Source organism: Thermobia domestica, chromosome 5 (assembly GCF_964235325.1).
Source record: "Thermobia domestica chromosome 5, izTheDome1.hap1.1, whole genome shotgun sequence".
Lineage (NCBI taxonomy): Eukaryota > Metazoa > Arthropoda > Insecta > Zygentoma > Lepismatidae > Thermobia > Thermobia domestica.
Genome location: NC_137458.1, coordinates 16,932,693 through 16,951,103, shown reverse-complemented (window position 1 = coordinate 16,951,103; position 18,411 = coordinate 16,932,693). Strand labels below are relative to the sequence as shown.

General features: G+C 38.6%; 2 protein-coding genes across 8 annotated transcripts in view; one reads left to right on the top strand and one right to left on the bottom strand.

The window, feature by feature from the left end:
* Positions 1 to 18,411, top strand: part of LOC145685751 (uncharacterized) — a 215,831-nt gene that overhangs the window by 156,670 nt on the left and 40,750 nt on the right. The window lies entirely within an intron of this gene.
* Positions 1 to 18,411, bottom strand: part of LOC145685749 (uncharacterized) — a 29,078-nt gene that overhangs the window by 8,171 nt on the left and 2,496 nt on the right. For 2 of the 7 annotated variants that reach the window (XR_014131480.1, XM_081758250.1), the window contains exons 2-4: positions 7,697 to 7,835; positions 3,756 to 3,907; positions 792 to 1,025 (exon numbers count right to left, since the gene is read on the bottom strand). Coding sequence is in view for 3 of the 7 variants with exons in the window: in XM_081758250.1 (XP_081614376.1) it covers positions 792 to 1,025; positions 3,756 to 3,907; positions 7,697 to 7,835 (525 nt within the window). In the remaining 4 variants the exon portion in view is untranslated. Of the gene's footprint in view, positions 1 to 791; positions 1,026 to 3,755; positions 3,908 to 6,571; positions 6,707 to 7,696; positions 7,836 to 18,411 lie in introns of those variants that run through there. The other 5 variants (XM_081758251.1, XM_081758252.1, XM_081758247.1 and 2 more) reach the window with 3 other exon arrangements.

The window sequence follows — 18,411 nt, the reverse complement described above, 5'->3', positions numbered from 1 at the left end:
TTATTATTATTATTATTATTATTATTATTATTATTATTATTATTATTATTATTATTATTATTATTATTATTATTATTATTTTGTTTTTAGCAATGTATCGTCTTTTTCCCTTCAAATGGTGAAGCAACATTTGCACAGAAGGAATGTCTTGACATCCTTCCTCTGTTTTTTCTGTATTTTAAGACGACAGAACATGGCAAGATGGTGCACTGCTAAGTTACATGGTTGCTACTCTCAATTTTTCTACTGATCGTGGTCATATGTTGCACCAATTGAGTGATGCCATTGGGGAGAAGTATGAATGAAATGAACTATGAGTCGTAACATTCACTTGTAAACTCATTACGTTACCTGAAACAAACCCCAGATATCAAGAATATGTATATGAAGGGAGGAAGCAAGTCTCAGAAAATGTCCTAGATATGAAAACTGTACATTTAAAAAATAAATAAAAGTTAAATGCTCGGCATTGGTAAGTGTAATTTATAAGTGTAGAGTGAGGGTAAATAATAGTATACAAAGACAAACCTTTGATAGGATAATGTAACTAAAGTGAACATAATATGAGTGAAGAATGTGGAGGGACACACCATAAACTTACATAATATAAATGAAAAGCATAAAGAATTTAATTACCATTAGTAAAAGTATGAATTAAAATGTGTATCCCAATATCCATTTACTTTTGAAACTTGTAACAGATTTTTTGTTTATCCAATCCTATTTACTATGATAAATATAGCAACAATAAGCAAAATAGTAAGGGAAATATCGATGGTATTGATACTTACATATAAAGGGTCAAAAGGCTTCCAACAATTTCCATATATCTGGGATTGACTTCCATCTAAATTGGAGGGGGCTTTATTTACACCCTCGTTATGTCCTTCTGCTTCGTAAGTATCTTCAATTTGTAGTCTTTCTACAAGGTCGTTGTCTGTTGCACTTTTAGCTCCTGTAGCTCTTAGAACAGCATCAGATATATCCACTAAGCAGTCTCCATCATTATAGGAATGAACAGAAACCTTAAGGAAATTAAACATTTCCATGTTCAATAACAGATCTACGTTAATGAAAAGATTTCATTTATTATTGATTATACTTCAGGTACACACAACTTCAACTCTGATCTTAACATACAAGCAACCTAACATTACCTATACAAAACCCTTAGATGTGGGCCTCAGTTCACAATACGCTGCCTGAAGCTGCTGTGACCAGTAACAAGACGAGAAACCTCTTAGTGTCGTCTGGAATTAAAGTTTCCCTTTATTTCCGAAAATGAAATGAAATTAAGTTTTACGTCCCTCGATTATGCCGGCTAGACTAAAGGAGACTGTGATGAGAGATGAGTGAAATGGTGGAATGAAGAAGTTGGGAGGAAACTATAGAACCCCGAGAAAACACACGAGCACGATGTTTGTCCACGACAAAGTCCACACGGCGCGAGCTGGGATCGAACCAGGGTCCTCAAGCACCGGAGGTGAACGCTCTACCACTGAGCCACCGCGCCCCCTTTATTTCTGAGATCCGGGAAGCTGCTGTGACTGCCCCAGTTACCTATCGCCTCTGATTACTTATCCATTAATTTGTATGGTTTAGTTTAATTTGATTTTGTTTCCAGTTTAGCGTCTCTTTCAGCAGCGAGGTTATATGAGATGTGGACCTACATCTTAACATGGAATCTGAACCACGTGCGCTCCTGTCGTTACATCGTCAGTGTGCACAGAAAAACAGAACAAAACTATTTCCTACGGCTTTCATTGATGAAAATAGCAGTCAAATGACTATCTTTATTTTTCTTTTATTGTCTTGCATGGCGGTGTGGACAATCCTACTGATGGTGGATAATAGGGATGTTAATAACTGTCCACCCAGAGCGAAGTGTAAATGACGTATATGAAAAATCTAGATGCCGTTTAAGGAAATTATACAAATGTAAGGTATGTTGCAAAATTATGCAGAAGATGCAAACATGTTATGTAACTTTAGAAAACTTATGTCATGGATGGAATACATGATATGTAGAGATGGACAAGGAGAATATATATACACAGATAGTTCACTCATTTCACGGCTAGGCAAACTGAAAAAAACAGCCAAAATACGATAATGACTATAGCAAAATGAAACGAACGCAATACAAATGCCAGTTCTATGAGCAATTGCGTAACACCATCTTGAACACCCGATCAAACATGCTGTCTAGCAGCGTTTACTGCAGCGTTACATCAATTTGATTTCATGCAGCGATGATGGCATCCTGCAATTCGCAAACACTGTTGTACTGGGTACCGTTGGCGTATACTGAGCGACACATTTCCCATAGGTTATCCATCGCTTTTATGTCTGTGGAATTGGAAGGCCAAGCAAGGACAATCACGTCTTTCTCACGAAACCAATCCCTGGTGGTTCCAGCAACGTGGGCAGTAGCATTGTCCTGTTGGAAGATCCACTCGGGACCAGCAATTCGCGCGACAAATGGCAACAAATTGTCTGCAAGTACTGTTTGGTACGTGGTTGATGTCAGAATTTTAGAATATGCGAAGTTTGTAGTACCATAATAACCAAAATCCTCCCATATTACAGACTCATCCGTACTGTCGCTTAGAGAACACTTGTTCCTCCTTCCGCAGTAGTACAGTCAGCCATCGGAACAACCCAAATTACATTTATTTTTGTCACTGAAGATGACACGACGCCAATTCTGCTTCCAGGTCACATGTGTTTTGGTCCAGACCAGCAGTCGCTCCTTGTGATGCACCGTGGGTCGTGGCTGACGCTTGTGTTTCTTATATCAGAGATGATTGCAGCATTTCACAGCTCTTGATAGGGCAGATTTATGTACATGAATGTTAGGGTCTCTTGCCAACTGTGTAAGAGATATTCCACCACAACTTAGCTTTCAAACAACTTGTCTTTCCTGTTGTGGAGTTAGTGTATGCGGCCTTCCTGATGAGTTCCTTACTCCATACCGCATCCCAAGTTTAAGAAAATTGTTCACGACACAAGCAGTCCGTCCACTTCGACATGCAATTTCATTAACATACCTTCTTTATATGCCACTATTTGCCCCTTTTCGCACTCAGACAATACTTTGTTACGGTCCATTACGCTTCTTACTCGCCACCTCACACAAGCGTCCTCGTCGTAGCACTCACTACCTTAACTTCTATCACTCGTTTGCTAAACATCTCGCATTCTCGTCCAACGCCCTCTATGTTCCGTAGCAGCGACCAAACTACGTGATATGCTAAACATGTCTGCGTTCGTATCATTTTACAACATTTCTCTTGGGCTATTATTCATTTTCGTTTCCCCCTGTCGTCTATACGTATCTATTCCTGCAATACCTGTTTTCGTGTAACAAATACAACAGTGTCACTTATTATACCTCTCATTTTCAGTTTCCTTTATGATCATATAATATGACGATATCTTCTACGGATCGTGTCATTTTGCAACGCACCTTACAATATACAAAATATAAATCTAAAGATGGTATAAGATTTAATCCTAATTACTATTGTTAGTATCATTGAAATTATAATTATATAGTACTAATATTACGTCAACTTAGTATACTGACCATAGATCCGGTTGTTAAACTATTTGAATGGCTCCACTGTGCAAAAGTTTGAGAAAGCTTAAACTAAGTCTAAATGGCTGTTAAGAAATTATGTTATTTAAAGTGTTAGGTCCTCTTTTCAAGTAAAATTGCTAAAGTTTTTCAATCACTTATTCAAAATACATACACTTCCCACCGAAGAGTTATCAGTAGCATTCGATGGGTTAACCCACGCCTTCCACTTCTCCCGAAACTTAGCTCTCAATCCAACAAGGGGTATCAACTGATTCAAATCACTTTCTGTTAACAGCCGCAAAGCGGGTACATCGACGAGATTTTCTATTTAAAAAAATGAAATTAAATTTACATTTAGTCATACATACAATCAAAACAAACTAAAGTACACACACACACACACATCTATTTATCTTTTATATTATATTATATTATATATATATATATATATATATATATATATATATATATATATATATATATATATATATATCGGGTGTTCTAAAAATAGCGCCCACGGAACACAGAGCATTATTCTACAAGTCAAAATAAAGCACAATATATATATATTTGTATACTTTTGGAGTTATCGTCTGGAGTCACACATTGCACTATGTGCCAACGTCGCAAATAAACAAAAACTAATTAGATCTATCCAGGGGCGGATCCAGGGGGCGATCGCCCCCCCAGAAGAGGAAAATTTCTTATTTTATATATATAAATAAAAATCATCCCAAAGTTTGGAGCCCTTAAAAGTAGCAGTATGACAATCCACCGCCCCCCTCAGAAGTCGGTCCTGGATCCGTCCCTGGATCTACCAATCTATCAAATAGTTATATCGATTCTTTCCAGATGGCAGCTAAAGTCGATATTGACACTAGTATCACTTATTAGTGTAGTAATCGATTCAACTGCTTGTATTCATAGTGTAATGCTAATGGCTCCAAGTTAATCTGCGACGTTGCCACATTGTGAAATTTTGATCCCCATAGCGGCTGAAGGAGGCCCCGCAGGGCATTTCATCATACAACATTTTCGCTTTATTTTGATCTGTAGGAGAGTGATCTGTGGTCCGTTGGCGCCATGTTTAGAACACCCGAGATCTTATATTACATGCATATATATACACATATATATACATATATATATATATACATATATATATATACATATACATATATATATATATATATACATATATACATATATACATATACATATATATATATATATACATATATATATATATATATATATATATATATATATATATATACATATACATATATATATATAACCTTCTTTCTATACTGTTATTGCTATTTCACTTGTTTGAACATTCAGTTTGTTTCCTGCAAGTTCAAAACAATTTGTAATTTATCTTTAGATATTACCTACAAGTTAATAGCGCAGAACATGTTTAGTAATATATTCACAAGCAGCAAAATTAATCCTGTTCATTTAATCACAAAAATAACCAATATAAAGGACGAATAGAAAACTGGAAGCAAGGTACCAGTGAGCAGAAAATTAGTTTTTTTTTTTTTTTTTTTTTTTTTTTTTTTTTTTTTTTTTGGTATAACGTTCCAAGATTGTGCTCTTTAGACTAAAGGAGGCGGATGATTAATTGTAAAGTCAAAGTAGTGAATGATCAAGGAGTGAATTATTGTGAAATCAAATTATTTGCTTTCCCAACAAAAATAGATTCTACATTGCCCACGTACACTAAAGGGAAACGCACTGGCCAGTAGACCAGAACGGGGGGTGTGGCTCAGTGAATATTGACATTATTCCTACGAATTCCTCAGTATTTGACATTATTCCTACGAATACAGCGTTTTGTGCACAACAATTGTCCCGGAACTCATATAAAGCGTATCACTTTTATTAGGGTGTCTGCATGCAACGATTTGATTGTTTAACTTCATTGGCGTAGTCCTTAAAGTAAAATGTATGAACATTTATGTTAATAGGATACAATGATGCATTCTATTTCAGAAAGAAAATAGCCAAATATTAAAAGCGGAAAGGCAAAAAAAGGTTAATCCAAGTCGGAGTAAACGAAACTAACGCTCTATGACGTAACATGGGAATCCTGAAATTCTTCACACCACACTTTCAACAATTTTAAAACAAATATATAAGGTACCATCTCTACTTCTAATTTACACGTTAAAAATTAAACAAAAATCAAAAACTCACAATACTCTACATAAATCCGGAAAACCCTCATGCTACACATGCGCACTGAAAATGCTCTGAAGCAATGACAAATGAGGTGTACGTGAGTGGTTTATGCTTACGCCACCACCACAGAAAACACGTATCATACATTAATATTACGTCAATCAACTGCAATAAAAAAATCTCATTACACAAGATAGGTTAGTTTGCAGTTTAGCATCCCTTTCAGCACAGACGGCATATGAGACGAACTTAACTGCTTAACGTCAGATCCTAACCATAAGACTTTCCACCGACAATTGAACTCAGGTCTTCTACAGCTAAGGTGCGGGCACTAATAGTATGGTGACGAGGAAGTTATACACAAGCGTGTTAACTCTACAATACCAATCAAAACCAGCCGTACTGTAAGTATGCGCTATCTGAAGATCAAATGTTTAGGGGAGCAGAAGAAATAATACAAATATATTATGTAAAGCAGGGCAAAGAGTTTTCTGGCCGTTTCTGATTTGTTAGTTGTATATTTCTTCGAGACATCTGGAACAAAGTTATAAAGAAACAAAACTCAAAGTAATAGAACACAAAGAACCATTGTGGTTTCAGACTGCTTAAACTATCATTTATTAACACCATAACTAATTAATGTTGAATATCTTCACAAGAGTAAGTTCACAAAAGAGACTAATAAAACGTAAGATTATCAGTTTTACGTCTCACAGTTATACCAGGTAGGCTAAAGAAAACTGACGCTGACAACAAATGCAATAGTGAAAAAGAAAGTGGGAGGAAACTGAGAAAACCTACTCAAATGATGTTTGTCCAACACAAAGCCCACTTGACGTGAGCTGGGATCAAGCCAAGAATCCAAGCGTCAGAGAGCGCTCTACTACAGCTCCGCGGCACCCAAAACAACTTAATACACAGGACAGTACATTTACTTAGAGTAACTGCTAGTCTATTTACTAATTATCTACACTAATGAAATTCACACATATCATGGAACTACTTATTTCACATCCCTCCAAAACCATCCCAATTACAAATTAGGCTTGCTTTGTCCACATGTTCGAAGTGTAGGCGGCTGAGCACGAAAGCAGGTAAGCAGCATACAGATCTACGAACTTATTTTATAACTACAGAGAAATTTCATGGAAACAAAAAGAAAATTGTTTTACGTACTGCTATTCTATGTAGGCTGAAGTTCACAAATGATTAATGAAAACCTCGAGGAACTCCACGGACAATATTGTCCACAACAAACTCGTGACGTTGGATAGAACCAGAATCACTCGCAACAGAGATAAAAGCACTACCACTAAATAGGTAAGATAAGCTAGTGAATTATAAATAAGCCTTTATAGTGATCAAAGAAAGGCTGCGTTGTTTTTCTTGAGGTAACTCCCGTTTCCTCTCCCTTCATTATTCCCCTATTATCCATCTCACCATTCATTCTTTAACATCGATCCTAATCGCAGGATATCAAACTCCCTGCAAATAATTAAAAACAATATTCTCGGGCAAATATTCTGGTAAAAGTAGCTATCAGTTTTCTAGAATATACGAAACGAATTTCATACAGAATTTCCCCACTTTCGTAGCTAGGATGGTAAGGAAGTCCTGTACTAAAACTCCGAGGAATGGACTGTCGCATGTACAGTACAATGTTCGAAAGTAATAACATTCGATTTTGTGCGAAGGTGTATGAACAACTTTTATATTAGTAGCTGTATTATTATTCTGCACCGACTGTCTTACCAGCAGGAAGTTAATTCTACAATGGTATTCCTTACCCAAATGACATAGCTATGTTTCTTAATATTCTGTGCTAATTTTCATAGTGTACAAAATCATGAGATTAGGGATTGATTTTAAACACAATAGTAATAAATAATGATAGTAATTAATAAAAAAAATATCTAATTTGCGTACCTTGAAACGTGGAAAGTAACGATTGTAATCCCCAGCTTTCCAATAGAGCTTTGATTTCTCCACAGGAAGATTTGTCCATCTCTTTCTTCTCAAGCAATAATGGGATTATAATAATCAGTTGCAGTATAATACAAACCCACTAAGTTAATCATGAAGATAAAAGAATTTGTATTAAATATTAAATTGAATAAAATAGAATTCATTAGTTACAGACAAAGTTGCATCGAAAATCCCGTAAGTCAGAATTTGCTTGTATTAAATGGTAAATTTAAACGAACTACATTATACTACAGTAATAGTGACATCAAATATGTCATAAGATAACGAGTTCAGTAAAAGTATATATAGGGGGATAGGGGTATAACTGTGGAATTAGAGAAATCCATCTGTACATTTTAAAAATATATACAGGGTGTATCAGAAGCCCTCTACCACTCTAACCTACATGGATGAAGGTTTATTGAATGTGAGTTGGGCGATACACTCTAGACCCAGTGAAATACTTGAGAGTACAGGGTGAGGCATAAGTCTTAACACCCCTGTAGCACAGGAACGACTTGGCGTTCACACTTGATTCATGGTATTGTTCGTGTGGGAAATGGACCATAGTGCACGACATGTTGCCCTGGCGGCCATCTTGAAAGCCGCTATCTTGGATCCAACTGGATTTTTAAATGGGAAAGGGGACATGGGTATTGGCACGATCTCAATCTCAGCGAAACAGTGGTGCAGTCCATTTTCACTTACCGTTATTGATTAAGAAGTTATTGCGTCACAAAGGGTGACAATTTGGCATTACAGCATATTTTTATCTGTTGTTCCAGGCGATGGAAGATGTCGCTAACAATTCCAGAACGAATCGAGACCGTGGAGAAGAGTTGTGGACGATCTGCCAGGGTTAATGTGGCTGAGTTTAATGCATCCCACCGAAAGGGGAGAACATCTCATACGTAACAGTATTCAAGTTGTTTAAGTTCCATGAGACGGGCTCTGATCGACAAGGATCGTCGTATGGCATCTATAACAGGAATCAGTGATCCGTGCTACGATTGCTGCGTGTGAACAAGTGGCACCCATACAAGCAACAATTCCAGCAGCGGTTAACAGAGGGATCCGAACAGACTGATGCCGTTTGCTGAATGGGCCACAGAAAGGTATGATGAGGACCCCATGTTCCCACAACGTGTTCTTTTCAGTGATGCATTATTTTTCGTTCAAGAAGAGGTCAATGAACAAAAGCATAGATACTAGAGTGACCCAGATTGACACCAAGACAGCAAAGAGATTGGTGGGGAAATGGCTATGGTGTGATGTGGAATCTGGGGGACGCATTATTGGACCGTACTTCATCCACGACACCCTGACTAGTGAGAAATATCGTGATCTGCCCGAGAATGAGGTTTTCCCTGCTCTCTTGAAGGAGGATTGATTTCCCCTCCTTTTCCCAGCAAGACGGGGCTACACCTCGCTATGCGTTATGTTCACGCCAATTGCTCGATAGACAATTTTCGGGACATTGGATAGGGCGACGGGAACCGATAGAGCGGCCACCACGATCTCCAGATCTTGCGCCGCTAGACTTCTTCCTTTGGGACCATCTGAAGAACCTGGTTTATCAAGAACCCATCCGTGATATCCACTATGTGATGCAGCGCCTTCTGTAATGTTGTGAAACCGTCGATCGGGACATGCTGTTGCGAGTCAATAAGGATTGGCAGATGCGTCTTGCAGTGCCTTGCTCAAGAAGGACAGCACATAGAGCACATGTTGTAATGCCAAATTTTCCCCCTTTGTGACGCAATAACTTCAAGAACGATAGGTGAAAATAAACTACACCACTGTTTTCCTGAGATCGAGCTCGTATCAAATGATACCCCACATGCCCCCTTCCCATTTAAAAATCCAAAATTGGATCCAAGATGGTGGCTTACAAGATGGCCGCCAGGGCAACAATGTCATGCAATATGGTCAATTACCCACCCGAACAACGTATACCATGAACCAAGTGTGAACGCCAACCGTTCGTGTGCTACAGCGGTGTTACCGCCTTATGTCTCGCCCTGTATATCATGCAGACGATCGCCATCTTGGATTCGCTACTTGAATTCCCTAGAACATGAATTGATCAACGTAGGCCAGTTGAATGGCCTGCCCAATTATCAGACCTAACGCCACTTCATTTCTACCTTTGGGGATATGTTAAGTCTATGGTTTGTGCTGTAGACATTTGCAATCTTTGTCATCTGGAACAACGTATCGCAAATTTTACTCGATATTCTGCTTCGTGTCCCAGCAATTGCTCAGCGTGGACATGTGGAACAGGTAAACATATCTTTCAGTTGTCAATAACTTTTCACCAAATTCAGTTATATGAAATTTGATTGCATACTTGACAATCCATACACAATTCTAACTCATGGTCATGTACAGTATCACATTATCCACCTATTGTTAATAATAACACTTTTGAAATCTGGATAGCGGAACAAGATAGCGGCCGCGGCCGTCCGCATGACATACTTCTAAAAGTGTTCCCCTGGACTTAATGTGTATCGCCCATTCCACATTCAATGAAATTATATCCTTATAGATTTTAAAAAGGATGGTAAACTTTTAATACATCCTGTATATTATACAAAATAGTTCTATCAATAGTAAAGTCAAAAACACGTCATATGGTTCGATGTTTCGAAGTAAACCTAATTGGTCCTTCTGAGAAGGACACTTCACTTTTTAAAGTTTAGTATCTTCTTCAGTAGCAAGGGTATATGAGACCTGAACCTAGGAATGATAGAACCCGAATCACAATTTTATGTATACTCTACCAGCGAGAATCAAAGCTGTCACCAAGTGTACATACGCGGGCGCAATAACCGTTAAACCAGTAGATAGTGCTATGTGAGGTACCAAAGCCTCAGATGCATATCCGCAGTGATTTACAGTTCATTTTGAATAACGGAAATGGTCTATTAAACGCCATCTTTACACGAGGCTGGATCGAGCCATAGGTGGAGTGGGTCAGTGAGTCGTCGGTCAAGTGGGTGAAGATTTGTGAGTAGATTAGTAGGTCGTGGGTCATCAGGACGTGACCCACTGTGACCCACCACCCACCGTGACCCACCATTATCTTCCTTTTTCATTAGTTTCTATTTATTACCTGAGGTAAGTATAAGTGAAAATGAACTTCAGCCACGTTTGGATATTGATATTTGTAATTGTAATAATAGCAATAGGACTTACTACTTGACATTCGAGACTAGCTGTGCGATTTTAGAAGAGCTGACTATTGGAATAAATATTTAAATATATTTTTAATCACCTGTAATATATGAATTATATACAAATTGAACATCTCAGGAGCCGTTGAACTTACTGAGAGCTGAAATTCAGTATATTAACTATTAAACAGAGCGTGTCCTAGCATCTATTGAAATTCTCTTTTAATGGGGATCGGCTACTATAGGTAGGAAATTCGTAGTGGGTTGATATGTAAAAATAATCGAAAACGATCGATATTAGTTGAGAAATAAATTGAGAAACTATTGAAAAACAAAAACTGCAGCGCTCCGCAATCGATATCCATTGCTTTCTATTATACTAATTGCTGAAGCTTATGTTTATTATATTGAGCGTTCAGAGCACTAGGCAATCGAACCATAAAATTGAGAAAACTTGACAATTTTTTTACTTTAAGCTTAATTACATGGAAATTTTAAATTTGTACGGCATGCTTAATTATATGGAAAATTTTACTCTGTTTCGTATTTTCCTTTACGTTGGTTTACTTTACCTTGATTTAAGACAACTTTCATTCTATTTTGCACTGAAAAGTATCTAATTCAACAAAGAAATAATTGTATATGATAAATTGAAATTCACCGTATGACCAACACTTCACAATTTTATATCATAAAGGTCCGGTCCATCGGTATTGTAACAGAGCGATACTTCAACGATTGACCAAACAAACTCGTAGAAATTCAAACTTCGATTAGTGAATTTCAAAGGCTTATTTTATTACAAGTGTAATCTTAGTAAAGTCTATGGAAACGAGACTGTGGATTATGAGGCAGAGTTGATGACAATGGGTTTTGGTGAGTGGTTGATCAGAGTGGGTCACGATGGGTGGTGGGTCAACTTTTCATTGACGCACACAATCTCTGGATCGAGCCATTCTTACCACGCACCAACGAGTTCTGTCAGTCTTCGAACGCCTTAATACTCGTATAAGAAAATTTCTATTTTCAAACAGGGTATTGGTAAACTTGACAGGCGAATAGCCTGGCTAACTATAAATTAGATAGCTATGTTGGAATGAATTTGAGCGTGAATTAAAACATGTGTATTTTCACTTTAGGGCGCAACAATGGGCAAGTTAAGCAAGAAGCATGGTATTGTATTTTCTTCCTTTTTACATACATTTAGCACTGTATTATAATGCATCTGAAGTGGACAGATCTTTATATATAGGCTAAACATAAAAGTAAAAGAAATAGCAATAATGTAAATTACACACACAAGGTTAAATTTAGTTACATTTTGCATATTATATCTTAAATTTTGTATGATACCGTCATTAAAATAGTTAAGAGTAATTTTTTATCACTTTGCAGTGTACGTAGAAACCATTTTATTATATATATATATATATATATATATATATATATATATATATACAGATGGTGATCAGAAAAATGGAAACACCTGTAGTTGGCAACACGTCAGCCGCAGTGGAACAGCAGTGTCCAGTGGCTGCAGCAGACGGAGGTAGTGTAAAATGGGAGACCTCTCAGATTTTCAAAGAGGGCAAATTGTTGGTGCGCGGTTATGTGGAGCGAGTGTGACGGCAGTGGCTACTGTGTTAGGTGTGTCGCGTGGGACAGTGTCGAAGGTGATAACGGCCTACACAACACGGAAAAACCACATCGGGGAAGCGGAACAGTGGGCGGAAGAAAATCATGAGTGACAGGTCACGCCGGGTATTAAAGCGCATTGTCACGCAGAACTGTCTTGTGACTGCGGAGCAAGTGACGGAGGAACTCAATCAGCACCTCCCCCACCCTGTTTCGACAATCCCAGTCCGCGGCGAATTACATGACATGAACTTACGGGGTCGTGTTGCACGGGTCAAACCGCTCATCGGGGACCACAACGCTTTCGGACGTCGCAAATGGTGCAGTGACTATGCAACTTGGACCGTTGAGGACTGCAAACGTGTGATATAGTCGGATGAGTCATCCTTCACCCTATTCCCAACCATGGGCCGTGTTTGTGTGTGGAGAACGCCCAAAGAAGCTTATGATCTGGAGTGTCTCCGCCCAACTGTGAAACATGGCGGCGGCTCGGTGATGCTGTGGGCCGCCATATCATGGTTTTCATTGGGCCACTGGTCACACTTAGCGGACGAATCACTGCCAACTATCATGTCGCAATTTTAGGAGACCACTTGCATCCTATGGTCCGGATGTTGTTCCCGGACAATGACGCCATCTTCCAGGATGATAATGCACCCATTCACACAGCTGGAGTTGTTGCAGCGTGGTTTGAGGAACATCGGGATGAAGTTCAACGCCTCCCCTGGCCCGCCCAATCCCCAGATCTCAACATAATTGAACATCTGTGGTCCGTCTTTGAAACACGACTCCGGCGACGATTTCCACCTCCATCTCCTCTCACAGAACTGGCCGCCGCCGACGAGGAATGGTGTAAAATTCCACTTGCTATCATTCACGACCTCTGCCTCCATCCCACGTCGCATCAAGGCTGTTCTGAAGGTGAAAGGTGGCCCGACACCATATTAATCTGGTAAGTTGCAATTTCGTTCAGGTGTTTCCATTTTTCTGATCACCATCTGTATATTGTAGTGCTAAAAAAAGTAATGACACTGATTTACTGTAGATCATGTACAATCTTAATGTAATTAGCAATTCATATTCCCTTACCGACCCACCAATATTCACTGTTCATTTGTTTTCGCTGGTTTTCGAAGTCATGAGCTGATATAGGACTTACAAATAGGTGTATTTCATTTGATTTATAAATATTATAATCAGAAAGGATCGGAATATATGATTAAGTTGTTGAAAAGGGAAACTCAAAGAGCAAATAAAGATAAGAGAGAATCTTAGTTACATGAAAAGTGAAACATACACCGACCTATGCTTTATCTAGCGTAGGTATTGTTCAGAACCAAAAATGTGGATTTCATATCCATGCAATTAGGTTGAGAGTGGAAGCGATGAAATTACTTGACGCATCCATTAAGATTTCGGAAAGTGCACACTCCTGCGCCGTAGGCGCAAACTCCACGAGCTAATTTTCTGCCTTCGCTCCCTACAATGACCGAAGAGTAACTAAGCTAATCCTCATCCCAACATACCTACTATTTAGTGAGAGGTTACTAATTAGTAAGATTTAAGACATTAAGTGGTGATTTATGCTGAGAAAATTTTATAGTCATATCTCGCATGCCTCCCCTCAGCTTCATCTACACACATATTGCAAACGGAATACAGTAGACTCGAGAATATCCGGGCTAATGTGGCGGAAGGGCAGGCCGGATAACAAAAAAAGCCGAATAGGCCGGAGTACAGTCTACATGAAGCATACCCCAAGAACAATTGACGTATACAGTACCGTACAGTTATAAGCAGGTATAACTGAAGCGTACTGTATTGAGGTCCGTTACACATTGACGAAACAATGAACAAGGAGCAGAACGCTGGTCTTTTCCTGTCACAACTTGTATTTTGCACATGACACGTAGGAGGATCGTAGCAAACGCCTGCTTCCAATGCCTTGGCAATGTTGCCAATGCAACGCCTTGCCTTCCTCAATTACGATACAAGAAAACTAGGCTGGATAGTACGGAAGTCGAATAGTCGTGAGCCGGATACTTATGAGTCTACTGCACATGTGAACTTCCTTAATTGGCATAGTTCGTTAAGTCAGTGGTTTTAACCAGTGTGTCCCGAAACTTTAGACATCACGAAGCATTTAGTTAAAATCTATTTGGAGACATTACCAGTTAACGCCTCCAGAAGCATCAACACTTAAGATTTTAGTACTACATAGTCGGTACTTTATAGAAACTTATAGGCTTACACTAATATAGTCTATATTATTAATACAAAATATGCATTTATTCCGTTAACTCCGTGCCGTGTTTCTGACAATGAATTACGGATAGGTTAGGTTAGTTCAAGTTTGGTTTGGTTTAGTTTACTTAGTATGCCTACCTTGGTTTGATGAGACTGGGCTTATCGGAAATTAACCTAAAAACAAATATATCGTGATGTCGTTGGAGTTTAGTCAAGAAGGTTGCGAACCATTACCTTAAGTAAGCAAAACTTGTAATCGGTTGTGGGAATAGGACACGGTGACGAATTAATTAGATTTCGGAACGAAAATAATCAAAATTAAAAACTGAAAGAAAAAAATCTCAAAGTCGCGAAGTAAATAAATACACAAGATTGTTGCATCTTGATGATGTAATCCCTCACATTCAGGGACGTAATGAATCTCACACTCAGGGTGGAGTGTATACCTACTAAAAAATTTTTAGCATTGCGTCACTGATTACGATTTCATTTCAACGATCTCCTACAAAACATACTTTATACTCCATTATCTCAATATTCAAAAAAAATATTTTTAATCTGCCTTTTAAAACTAAAATACGTAAATATTAAAAACTCAATTCTGTAAATATATAAGGTAAGTTGGCGAGGGAGATCGGGGTTCGCTTTCTGGTGGGAACAAATGTGATTCAGATTTCATGTTAAAACTGTAGGTCCATATTTCATATAGCCTCGCTGCTAGAACGGACGCTAAACTAAATAAATTCAGAAAATTCTTCTACTACTTTGTGGCATAAAAAAGAGAAAACTATGCTCGTAACATAACCTTAAATGAAATATAAGGGAATGATTTATACTAGCGTCATCACAGAGAAAACGCAACCTTCCCAGATGACCTAATGGGTAGCACATGTGACGTTGCACGTGATCCCTGCTTCGATCACTTTCACAATCACTCACTTTCATTAATCATCCGTCACCTTTAGTCTAAAGTGCATAATGCTGGGACATTAAGATAAAAATGATTTAACAAAATACATATAGTGTACATTATAATTACATTACATTACCAATCTTTCGCAATTAATAAACCACAAGTCATTACACAAGCGTTGTTAGTAGTAAGTTTAGCGTCCAATTCAGGTCCGAGGCTATCTGAGACTTGGTTCTAGAGCTTTAACGTGGAATACGCATCACATGAGCTTCCACAAGATCCGAATGAACGGAGAGGGATGAGGAAGATTTCCCCTCTCCAAGTAATTTAATATTGTTCACTCTAAAGATAAACCGTATACAACTCTCAATCTTTGCCGTTACAGGGTACTAGTTTGAAGTGAGATGATCCTGAACAAAAATTGACCTGATAGAGCATTTTCGTATTATGATTTATTACGATATTCGGCAAGGGTAAACACAGCAACAATGTGTTCGTCAGATAACTGCTACTTTTCCTGATGAAGCCCCATCTCAGACAATTTACAGGTGGTTTCAGGAATTCACGTGTGGCCAGCTCAGCCTGACTGATCGGGATTGTGCAGGTCATTGTGCCAAAAAACGTTGCTGCTGTTCGTGAAATTATGAACACTGATCGGCATGTGACTTATCGCGAAATTCAGGAAATCTTAGGCATTGTTATGAGCCAAATATAAATAATATTGCACTATTATTTACGTGTGAAAAAACTTTGCACTCGTTGGATTCCACACAATTTAAGTCGCGCACAAAAGACGCCCGTGTGAAGTGGTGCAAAGTTATAACGAAACGGTTCAAGTCTGGATCATCTCGGTGTTTAACATTGGAGTAGGTGATGAAACTTGGATTTATACGTAAGAACCGGAAACAAAGCTGTGTGGGTGTTCCGCGAGAACCTAAACCAATCAAACTTGTTCAAGCACACTGTGCCTCCAAACAAACGATTGCATAAATTTCTGATAAATCAGGGCATATCGCAACTGTCCCACTGGAGAATCGCAGAACAGTCAATGCAGAATGGTACACAACCATATGCCTATCAGAAGTACTGAATGTGAGCAAACAGTTCAACCGCCGTATCATTCTGCATCACGACTATACCAGCTCGCACACAGCAGCTACCACAAGTGATTTTCTGGACCAGGAAAGCGAAGTCATGACATCCGGCTTATTTCCCTGATTTAGTTCCCAGTGATTTCGTTTTGTTCCCAACAATAAAGAACATGTTGCGTGAGAAGCGCTTTTGCACCTCCAGAAGAAGCCATCGAGGCATACAAACTGCAGGTTTCACAGATACCAACCTCGGAGTGGCATACCTCTTTCAAGATTTGGTTTTATTGCATAAAAATGCACTGCTACTCAGGGGGAATACTTTCATAAACAAAAAAAAAAAAAAAAAAAAATTGCACTTTGATGTTCTTGCGTTCTATCATTTTCCCGAAACTTTCAGTGCAACCCTCGTATTGCATCAGATATAAATAGCTTTGATTGTATATCTAGAAAAGTCACCCTCTCGTAAGAAGCTTCATTTGAACCCTTCGAGTTACTGCACTTCCCACCTGGGTACAGCAGGTAAACGTACAGTCTCAAGCAGGCCCGAAACCAGCCAAATATGTTTGGAGGGACCATGAATATATGGGGGGGGGGGGGGTAAGTCATCAAAACTTCTCTTACAAATATCTAAATTGTGTTTTCCGTATTGAGGTCTGGAGGGGCCACGAAAAGTTTAGGGGGCCAGTTGCCCGCTAGCCCCCCTCTAGTTGCGGGCCTGGTCTAAAAACAAAACACTAGAATGTGCGCAACTGGGGATCAAAACATTAAACGGAATAGGAGAAATAATTCAAGTGAATCAAATCTTAGCATAGCGAGTTTTTGCATATTAGTTGCTTTGTTAATACCTAATTCCTTCTAGAAATAGTGAAACAAAACTATGAAGAAAAAATAATAACCGAATGAATCTCAAGGAACCGGAATAATTTCCGACTGATTAAACTAGTTATAAATTCTATAACTTACTGTTCCGTTGAAGTTCTCATCTCCAGCAAGTAGCCCTATACAAAAGCCAAACTAGGGAATTAAAAATTAGTTTTCTTTTTTCATGTCGCACAGCTACGACCTTAGGCCAAAAGAGACTGATGATTGATAGAAGTAAACGCGTTTGTGGAAGTAACTTAATTTGTTTCCACCCTCCCACCGAGAATCGAACGAGGGGCCACGTTCCCCAAGGCCACACGGAAATCACTAGACCAGCGGGGAAGACTACTAAAATACAATGTAACAATATATTTAATGTAAAGTAGAAATCAAATTAGTGTAAAGAATTGAGAAGGAATATTATTCTAAATGCCAACAGGGTATATAATTAGTATGCTATTTAACGCAGTTCATCTGAAATGGTGAGCTGTACACACCAATATCACGGAACGATTTTTATGACAGTGCCCTTAAACTATACCAACTAGAGAATTAGACCCAATTATCTTCGTGACATTAGGGAATGCAGGCAGGCGCATTAGCCCAGGTTGGGCACAGCTATAAAGAAAAAACATGGAAACAAAGTAAAACACCTTTCAGTTTTACGTCCCGCTTGTAACCAGAGTGTTCTAGAAGGTAAAAACTGGGGGGATGCCCCGGGCTAGATCCGCCACTGCTTGTAACGTAATA